Source organism: Pygocentrus nattereri, chromosome 6, assembly GCF_015220715.1.
Source record: "Pygocentrus nattereri isolate fPygNat1 chromosome 6, fPygNat1.pri, whole genome shotgun sequence".
Lineage (NCBI taxonomy): Eukaryota > Metazoa > Chordata > Actinopteri > Characiformes > Serrasalmidae > Pygocentrus > Pygocentrus nattereri.
In genome coordinates, this window is record NC_051216.1 from 31,237,979 (window position 1) to 31,248,805 (window position 10,827).

Sequence of the window (10,827 nt, forward strand, 5' to 3'; positions counted from 1 at the left end):
CTTTTTTGCAAATAGCAATCAGTAAGAAGAAACATTGCTCTTAACAGTGCATGTGTCTTACAGTCTGATTAATTTGTTAATAAACTTACAAGCATATCTGAACATATCTTTAAAATAATAACATTCAGTGTAGACTTGGAGCGTACGTGGCTCTTTCTGAAAGTGCAGACTTTTGTGAAACAGCGAAACCTTTATTCGTAAAATTTCAGTGGGCCATAAAACGTTATAAACCCTATTACAAATATTTATAACTTTTATTGATAGTTAACTTGTACAAGATGTACATTCTTTTTTTGTGAAACAACAGAAAAAAAAATACAAACTCAATGGCGAACCATGTTTGGGCATGCTTGCATATGAAACGTCAATTAGAAAGGGATACAACGAATTCCATGGATCATCAAGAAAATTTCAACACAAAGTTTTATGATTTTTTTTCCACCGTCCCTGAAATGTTTGTAAACTCGGACACGCTACATTTTTAGTCAAACAAAAATGTTCTGCAGTCACACATTCACTTCAAACTGCTGCAAATGTTAGCATTTAAAAAGTATATAAAAATAAATGCAAAGCCATGTAAAAATGTACACTTGAAATCAGACCATTCAACATTTATAAACTTTTAGATAAAATAATAAATAAAAGCACCTATGACCTCAATTAAACAAACGGAAAACATTCCTAAAAACCCTAATGGCAGCGAACAACAGAAAAACAAAAGTCCCACAATGTATAATTTACTGTTAGAGGTAGACCTAACTAGGATCTACTAGTTCAAAGGCAATTAATATTGAAATTGACAGCAATCTGTTACAAACAACAGGCTTGCAAACAATACAGTTCTTCCTCCTTGTACTTAAAACAGGTTATTTAATTTCTCTTGTTGATAGAAGCTAATGGCTACTATTTGTGTTCATCTGGGGGGAAAATGCACAATACCATGTATGAAGCAACTAACAATTATACTGTAAATGATTCTGATGCTTTAGATTCATTTGCGATGTTATACGTATGGTTCTGAAGGGGTAGTCTTTGGTGGACAGTTTAGCCAGAAGAATATGATCCCTGCCCCTAAAGCAACTGCTCTATATATTTGTACAGGATGAAATTAATTTGCTTTGTCAACCGTGATGCCTCTTAAAATGTACACATACAAAACTGTGTTTGAGTACCATCACATATGGGGAGTTATGGCACACAAGTGCAAATGAGTTAGCAACTTTTTTTCATTTACACAGCATAGAAAAAATGTGTCTGTGGAGAAAAAAAAATAAACTTGGAAAACATCAGTATCAGTGCCAAAAAAAAATGGTTAGTTGTTGATTAGCAAACATCAACTATTTGTTTTTTTTCTTCATATTTACAGTATTGCACTTAACTGCACATAGTTGCATTTCAGTTAAACTGATGTTTCCGTAATATTTTAAATTACAAAATTGCAGTTACCCTTTTGGAAAAAAAAACTCATTTCAATGTATTTTTGTGATGAGACCCCAATTAGTCAATATCTCACCATCTTATATAGAAGTAGTATTTTCTTGCAGTAAGGATTGTAAACACCTTGATACAAGACCTGAAGTGCAAGAGCTAGTTTTACTTCTATTCCCAGGACACATCACGAAAGAAAAGACAGAGCAAAGGAAGAAAAAAAAAATCTGAACGTGAAAGCTAAAGTCCTCCTGACTCGTGCCCAGAGGAATTATACAGCAACATAGCATTTCCTCCGCCAAAAAAAAAAAAAAAAACAAGAAGCAAACAGGAGAAATTCTCTGAAAACTGATGATTGTACCCTTGGTGTGAGTGCTGCTTTCCATCTGTGTCCAAGGTGCGATGAAAAATCAAAAACTATATATTGACTCTAGGTGCGGATTATAGTGGAAAGTTGTCATGGCAGTGATCAACATGGTGAATGTCAGTTACAATGGAGGCCAGCCCCGATAGAGCTATCCTTCGTTTGAACGCATGCACTCAGCAGCGGCACAGACAAATGAACACAGTGGTTGGAGGCGAGTGTGGCTGTTGGTCATTTCTCGGTGAGGTTGAGAGTCCCAACTTTTGAGTGTCTGTCCGTTTAAAAAAAACAACCCCATTCTGAGAGCACTGTTCAACCTCTAGCCTTCCTCAGCCACTCTGAGTCTGCTCTTTTTTTCTTTTTTGCTAAAAGTCTCCGCTGCTAACCGCTGGTTTTCAGACAGACATCCAGACATTTTTGTACGGTCCTGGGGCTGTGATCTGTGCCTGGAAGGGGCTGAGCCAGTGGCCTCCAAGCAGTCCTGCCTGTTGGGCGAAAAGTAAAAGGTGATTTCATTGGTATTTAATTACCTTTCTCTACAAGTGGTTTGTTTTGGCAGCTGGTTTTTTGTGACAATTTCTTTTTTTTTACACCGTCTCTTTACCCCCCCCCCCCTTCTCTCTTTCTCTCATTCTCTCTCTCTCTCTCTCTCTTTTCTCAGTACATTCTCCTCTCTCTGTAGTTGTGTTTTGTTTTCGTTTTTTAACTGTGAGTGTCGTGGCCTTTTTTCACAGGCGCAGTCTTGTGTGAGAAGCAATTATCAGTTCAGAGCTGTGGAGAAGCCCATGGGGGTCAGAGTCCCAGCGCCTCCGTGTGTTTTCTTGCCTTGAGTCGCAGGTCAGCGATGCTGGAGTTCTTGCTGTTGCTCTTGGCAGCCGCCGCCGCAGCTGCCGCCGCGGAGGCCGAGTCCGCCAGTGATGCAATGGGCAGTCCGAAGGGCGGGGGAGGGAACATCAGGTAGGGAGCGTGTGCCGCCAGGTGGGGGTGCAGGTGAGGGTGCGAATGGGTCACCCCCTCAAGCTGGAGCTGGGCCTGGACCTGAGGGCCGAGGAGAAAACAAACACGGCATTAGTGTGTGTGGCCCAGCAGCCCAGTAGAGAGCCTGGGATCCTGTTACTGACTCGGACACTGCATGTCCCCCCCTTCCCTCTGCACTTCTCCAAAAGCTTCCACTAACTGCATGTTTTCACTGAAAATAGTCCAGTGCTGTCTCACTCAGTGCATTCTTTTTCATCCAAGCTCATTTTTTTCTTTTCATTTTTTTTCCTTTTTTTTTCTCACCGAGCTGAATTATGCAGTGTGCTCAGACAGCTTAATAGTCAGAGAAATCCCATCAGTTGAAAGTCTCGGCACATTAGTCCAACCCACGAAGAAAACTTTCCATCCACGGATGAAAAACCTGCAACATCTCGTAATCCTAATTATAGATTCAATTGCATAAATAAACAATCTCACCCCCCCAAATATATGCTCAAATATACAGCCATAAATATTTATTCAGATGTATTCCTGAGCAAGAAGGGAAAAGAGGTAGAAGCGGCCAGCGTGAAATATCAAGTTGCACGTTCTCTGTAATTATTTTACTAAGATGAGGTGAAAATTATACATCCCCACTTAATTTGAAAAAAGCCACACTCCTTTTTTTGCCCTTCCTGTCATGTATCTTACTCTGCAGAAATATCACAAAAAAGTTTAGAGCTTTCTGTTTTCTTAGCCAACTAAAACACAACATGTGTCAAGCTGTATAGAAAGTGGAAAGTGCTTGGGGAGTGTTGCATTTTTTTTCTGTTTGTCATATAAGTGGGGCCTGAATGGCTTTCATGGCCAGCCTTTGAAAAGTGAAGCGGTCATATTTAAGTAGATTTTTGGAAAAATAACCTCACTTTCAATGGGAAAGTAAATGTGCTTCAGCATGAAATGGTTGCAAGGCCATTTGAAAGAACCCAACACTTTAGCTGTTTAAATACACCTCACATACTGACTGACTGAGTGTGGAACAAAAACTGCACCAAAGCACTGCAAGCACAGATCAACACTGAACCATCAGAGTTACAGGTGAGACACATTGTGGGGGAAAGCACAAATCTGCCGCTCTGTAGCGTAAAACTGCTGCTATACAGCGCAAATCTGCCGCCCTAACATCTCCACACCGTAAAACTGTGTCAAAAAAAGTTTAAACAAATAAATAAATAGCCTGTCAACGCACAATCAAATAATATGCTGCATGGTTTTTGTACAGCTTCATCAGCACCCCCTCCCCCCTCCCTCCCTCCCATCACCAGATCAGATGTCTGTCTCGGTCTCTAATCTCTCCTCTCCTTGCGTGGTGCCACGCCTCGGCCTCCGGACAGCACGGCCTGCTTTACGCTAAAGGCCAAAGAGCGCTCCTCCTCCACTAACCCCATGTTTACCACATGGACATTTCAGGTTTCAAATGTATGGAGCAATTGTTACCCTCAGTCAGCGACTATAAATGTAACAGCTGAAATCTGGCCGCTCCCTGTAGTGTGCCGTGTTTAAGGGACCTTCATTTTTAGCCTTAATTTTAAGCACTTTAACTGTCCTACCTGTTGGAAGGGCATCCTCAGAGCGCCCATGTTCACGTACGGAGCGACTCTACATGCGTCCAGATGGCTGGCCGAGCCCAGGATCACCCCTAAAGCAAACAACAAAAAAGAGTCCCGTGATTTAACAGAGGAGTCTGTGTGGATGCGTCCAAAACCACATACAATACAATATAATATACTGAAATACTGTACAATACAAATCATTTATTATATAATACAGTACAAGTATAGTATATATGTGTGCATTACAATACAATAAATGACTATACACTACAATATAGTACACTACTATACGATGCCACACTAGGCTTCACAAAACAATACAGTACAATAGGCTATAATACAGTACAGTAACGGTACGTGCTAAACTAATTAATGTACTGCTAGTTTGGGTGACCTGCTCTGAAATACGCTTTTACTGTGGTAATGCGGGGATTTGGTTTGGTCAGACTCCTGTCCAAACAGGCCCGACGCAGTCAGCACCACGCGCATTATCAGAGTTTAAAGTGGACATATTCGGTCACTTTTACCTTTGTGCATCTGATTCTCCTGCTTTCTGCATTTTGCTCTTCTGTTCTGAAACCAAACCTGAAACAGAAAAGACAGCGAGCCCTTAGTCCGCTTCCCCCGGAAACCGGATTCTGTTCGCTGTCTGCCTCTGAACTCACGGTAGCGTCCTTCCTCATTAAGCCTTATTCAGTAGTATTAAGCTGATTAAACATTACTGAGGATTCAGAGGAGTCGGTGAATGGGCTGCGTGCGCAGAAGCGTGAAGCGCTTGGCGGATAAACACGTGGGTGTAGAAAAACAACAAAATAAAATAAATCTTTCTGATAATTAGCTGTTTATTTATCAGCCCTAAACTGGCTGGTTTCAAATGCTGCCATATGTCTTATAAATAAAATGATCAGATCTGCTTTAACAGCGCTCAGTATTACACCAGCGACATCATCAGATCTGTAATAGTAACTGTGGTGTGTGTGTGTGTGTGTGTGTGTGTGTGTGTGTGTGTGTGTGTGTGTGTGTGTGTGTTATAAGTCTGAGATTCGTGTCTCGACTGTAATTTTGCTCACAGACAATAATCACAGCAGTGCAGAAGTAAACACACTGCGCGCGAGTGTGTGTGTGTGGGTTTGGGACTGTGTGTGTGTGTGGGGGGGGGGGGGGGGGGGTGACGTCGCTGTGAGGGGCTGGAGGTCCGATCATGGCGCTGTTAATGAAGAATGAGCTCATTTCCATCAGTGAGCTTGATTAGCTGTGTGCGCCGCTCTGCTGCTCTCCTGCAGCGGTCAGGTGAGGCGCGGGGCAGACCAAAGGGCTCTGCCTAATAAACCTGCCTAATAACTTCATAAAGCTGCTCTACATGCAGAAGCGGCTGCAGCGTTTCCTCAGTGAAGTGTTCAGAGAGAGGAGCACTCACTCCCGCACCTGTGCGAGGTGTAGGGTCAGTTTACTGCCTCACTCTTTCACCACTCACTCACACCAACACGCTGACCAGCCGTTTGTCTGAGGATCTCATACAGCGCCATTTACATCTCAGACACACAGAGACTCTCCACCAGCTTCACTAGCGCTGCACGACTAGAACAGACTAGTGCTGCAGGGTGGAACCCTATTATTATTATTATTATTATTACTATTATTATTGTTGTTGTTGTTTAGTAGCAATACGTGTGCTGCGGTTATTATTATCAGTTGCAGCAGTAGTTGTTTATTTTTGCTGTTATTGTTAGTAGCAGTATCAATAGTAATGGTAGTGTTATTTGTGTAATTATTATTTGCATTGTTTTTTATTAATAATAGTATTAGGAGTGGTAAGCAGTGTAATATATAACAGTATTGATTTTATTGTTTATTAGTATTTATTACAGTATTTATTATTGTTCTTACTATGGTGTATAACTTTTTGATAGTTAGAACAATTAATTTAGCCTGTAATATAATAATAATAATAATAATAATACAATGCTTGCATCACCCAGTGCAGCTCATTATTTTTATTAATAATAGTTTTGTTATTATTATTACTACTGTGATATTACGTTATTACACCATTATCATACCGTTATTATCATTAATATGCCTGTATGTTATACATTGTTATACGGTTATTATTACTGGAATATATGCTACAGTCACTGTTTTACCTATTAAAATAGTACATTATATTACGATTTTGGTGATTTTCATTAAGGTTATCATTTTTAATGTTCTCACTAATATTTTCATTATTGTTATTATCATAATTGTGATTATATTTTGTGTTATAAATGTTAGTGGTAGTAATTTGTTAAGATTACAGAAGTGTATAAAACACGTAGTCCGTTGCTAACGGCAGTCGCTGTAGTTGTAGTTAAGGTTATAGAAGTGTGAAAAGGACACGCGCTGCCGTTTGTGCTCCTACAAATAAATCAAACATTTTTCGGTGTGGGGTCGATCCTAATGATTCATCAGTATGCTAAGCGAAGTGAGCTACACTGCTTTAGACAGTTATTTCTTCATTAAGCACCACTCAATGATGCATTTCACAAATACCCTAATCTGATTTCCTTTTGATTTTTATTAGAGACAGTGAATAATGACATTTAATTTAGCGCTGCACCAGAAACCCAGAGATATTAGTCGTAATTGAATTACTGCCTTCTCTTCACCAAGGTCTCATAACTTTCAATTAGATTCCTGACAGCTGCTCGGTGTGGCCTTTCTCTGTGAGGCTCCAGTAACAGGTTCATATCAGCCCTCCGCCTCGTGTCTTACAATCTCAACACCACACTTACACCTCTAATCACTTCTGGGCCTTTATTGCTTTTACAGAGCAGCAGATCCGCGGGGCTCTGTGTGCTGCGCAGCCTGCAGCCTGAACATGTACGGAGGCGCTTCTGAAAGCGCTGCTGTGTCTCTGAGTCTTTAAACCGGACCTCTGTCTTAACGCTCGCTGTAAGCGGTGGGACTGAGAGGCTCAGAGCGGCGTTGCTCTGCTTCTCTCCGCCGTGTAGAGCAGCTTCAGCGCCGCTCACTCGTTTCTAACGCACTTATACGGCGACACTACGTCAGGCCAATGGCAGATATTACAGAGATACTGGGGGAGGAAATGAGGTGAGTGACATGAGAAGGTGTCCCCTGCAGCGGCAGCTCCATCTCCCCATTCATTTTAATGACGGCCTTCAGATCTTTCCGCGGCATATAAGCAAGTTTCCTCTCAATTTAGCAGCTGCTACAACTACAAGAGCTTTTCACATTTACACTGTCGAAACTACAGCTCTTATAAACCGCTGACGACCTGGAGACTTTTATTTATTGAATTTAAAATGCCATTGTTTTTTGCTATTTTATATACTTAACCTAAATAAAGGCACTGTCGTGTATTACACTGTAGTCCTGGATTTTTCCTTTTGCTGTTTTCTGTGTGTAATTTATACGCGGTGGAAACACGGGATTCTTCAGTTATTATCAGCAGAATCACATACTGCAACCAGCTTATTATTTATTATTATTATTTATTATTATTATTATTATTTTCGCTTAGTTTCTCTATTTAAATATAAACTCCTTTACTGCGCATCTAAGCCACTTCAGCAGTTCAGAGAAAGTCTACTTTTTATTGTTTTAATCAGTGTATCTGTTCGCTTGGGCCGGACTTAATCAGCTGGAATAAAGGAGCACCAGTTTATACACCACTGTGCATTTTTTTTGTATTAGTGACGCCTTACTACAGGTTTAAGACGGATAATAATAATAATAATAATAATAACGAGTAGTTAGGTGGATGTGAAATGTATAATTGTTATTGTTGTTATCATTGTTATTATCCTTTAGTCCATGCTACAGTACACACGTATTAAATAAGGTCTTGTGTTGCTCTAATCGGCAAAATATGCAACTTAGCTGTGCGTTAAAATAGGCTATGTAGAGAAACAGATTGAAGACTATATTTGTGCTGTTATAGAGGTTTATTGGTGTTTTAATGGTAAATATGGATCCATCAGAGCGTGGGAATGACTTAATCTTCACATTTACGACACAACATGCTGAACGGCTCGCGCTGCTCAGATCATCTGTGATTATAAGAGTTTACAGTGATGAATGTTTCCCTCTCTCTCTCTCTCTCTCTCTGTATGTTTTAGGGGAAACGGGCGCTCCGTGTGTAAAAATCAGCTCAGCCCTGCCCGCTCTGACTGTGTGAGTGACCATGTGTGTTTGGCCCTGTGTAGCCCCTCACAGAGCGGCAGTGTGTGTGTGTGTGTGTGTGCGTGTGTGTGGACTGACCTGCACTCTGGCCTCAGACAGTCCCAGTCTCTGGCTCAGCTCTTCCCTCATGAACGCGTCCGGGTAGTGCGTCTCATCGAACAGCCGCTCCAGCTCGTTCAGCTGCTCCAGAGTAAAATTCGTCCTGCTCCGTCTCTGCTTCAGTTTCCCCTGCGCGTCCTCGTCCTCTGACTTCACATCCTCCTTCTTCTCTTTACATTCATAAATCCCTAAATCACAGCAGAGCGCCTCGTCACACACACAGGCACGGACCGGCGGCAGAGGAACGCACTGAGGAGCAGCTTCCAGCTTCAACATTAGCTTATAAGAGGCAACAACACATCACAGTCCTAATGCATGTCTACATAAAACCGTTACAGTGAGCCAAATGATCCGTACACAAACTGCTGTGCAGTTAGATCATTAACACACACACGGCACTAGGCCAAGGTTATTAAATATATATATAACAAAGTTGTTGCCTGTTTGAGTTTTTACATGCAGTGTTTCTACTTTTCCGCTCAACAGCTGAAGTGATTCTCGCCTTTCTTTAAATTCGTGAAATAGAACAAGCCAAACAGCACGCGACCACCCTGTTCATTTATAAACATCAATAAAGAGTTAGAAGACGAATTTACTCAGTTGTGAAGATTGTGGTCATGTAGGTACAGAATCAGTGAGAGATTATAACGTCCTGAAGATGTTGTGTATCTGTGCGCAGTAATCAGGCCACTTAACACAGTGTGTTAGATTTACAGCCACTGTTCGTGAAAATGAACCTACAGATACAGAGAAGCTAAAAGCGAGATTTATTATGGCTCGTATGTAACACAGCAGTTTAACATGTTTTATTTATATCCTTCACTACGCTGCTACGTCTACTACTATAATAACAATAATAATCATAGTAATAAAAATAACAATAGTGGGTTGCACTGGAATAAAATGGTTAATATTATTATCATTATTATTATTATTATTATTATTTTTATTATTATTGCTGCTACTACTATTAGCACTAGTAGGTCAATTATAATATACTACAAGTGCGACTCATTATTATAGTTATAGTGGTAATATAATAGCTAATATCTATACTAGATAAACATTAAATGAGCTCTTTTTTTAAAATAACATACTTTTCCTCTTTATATTATGAAAATAAATCTCTCATTATGAAGTGCCGTGATTAATTCTGTTCGTATTCCATGCAAATAAAACCAAAACTCCTTACATTCATAAAGGCTGCTCGAGATTCTTTAACATTGTTCAGGTTTGCGCGTTTCACTCTGTTTTAGCGGGAGGAATAAAAACAGCGCAGTTGAAGTGCTCGAGCGAGTGTAGTGAGCGGTCAGTCCGCCGTGCAGCCTCACTTCGTGTTTACAGCGCTGTAAAATGACATCGGAATTAAACTTGGTTTCTTCTTCTTTTTATCTACCCTCTCTCCCTCTCTCTCCCTCTCTTTCTCTCCCTCTCTTTCTCTCTCTCTCTCTCTCTCTCTCTCTCTCGCGGCCTGTTTGAAGCGCTGTTTAACTTCGTTTAGCCGCTCGAGCTCCGCCGTCCTGCGGTTTTAATGAGACACACGGAGATTTACAGCGTCTCGAAGTCCGGAGCTCGAGCTCGGTTCAGCGCGCGCTCCGCCAGCTCACTCACCGGCTTCGACAGCGAACTCTACGGCGCCCCGGACGCGCGCGCGCCTGGAGCTTTCTTATGATCATTCACAGCAGTAACGGCCGCGTGCGTGTCCTGTCCTCGCCCTCGTTTCGAGCTCGTGCCGGAGAGCCAGCAGCTCGGCGCGGTCTCACTCACCCTCAGCCGCTCTCGCCGCGCTGAACTCCTTCAGCTTCTCCTTCTCCAGCTCGACGTGCTCCTTGAACAGATGCACCGGGCAGTGGTTGCTGGCCTCAGTAATGTCCTGCAGGTTGCTCTCCGAGTTGCCCAGCTCCCTGGCCCTGGTCAAGCCGCTCTCCAGCACCTCCCGGTACGTGATGCTCTCCTTGCTGCTCTCCTTGGCTTTCTGGTCGAAGGACTTGGACACGAACGCCGTGAGCTCCTCCATGGCTGGAGAGTGGCTGCTCATCCGCGGATTCCACTTTAAAGCGGCCCTGTAGCGCGCGGGGTGGGGTGGGGTTTAGGGGTGGGAGTGTGTGTGTGTATGTGTGTATGTGTGTGTGTATGTATGTGTATGTGAGTGTGTGTAGGAGCTTTAGCTCACACACTCCG

The 10,827-nt window shown here is 42.0% G+C and overlaps 1 protein-coding gene across 1 annotated transcript; it reads right to left on the reverse strand.

Moving 5' to 3' along the window:
• Positions 1-235: 235 nt before the first annotated feature.
• Positions 236-10,820, reverse strand: shox (short stature homeobox). Its single transcript, XM_017695286.2, has 6 exons — positions 10,414-10,820; positions 8,626-8,834; positions 4,890-4,947; positions 4,360-4,448; positions 2,618-2,830; positions 236-2,277 (listed from the first exon to the last, which is right to left on the reverse strand). The coding sequence occupies exons 1-6, from the start codon at positions 10,682-10,684 to the stop codon at positions 2,188-2,190; spliced, it is 930 nt and encodes a 309-aa protein (XP_017550775.1). The 5' UTR covers positions 10,685-10,820; the 3' UTR covers positions 236-2,187.
• Positions 10,821-10,827: the final 7 nt, after the last annotated feature.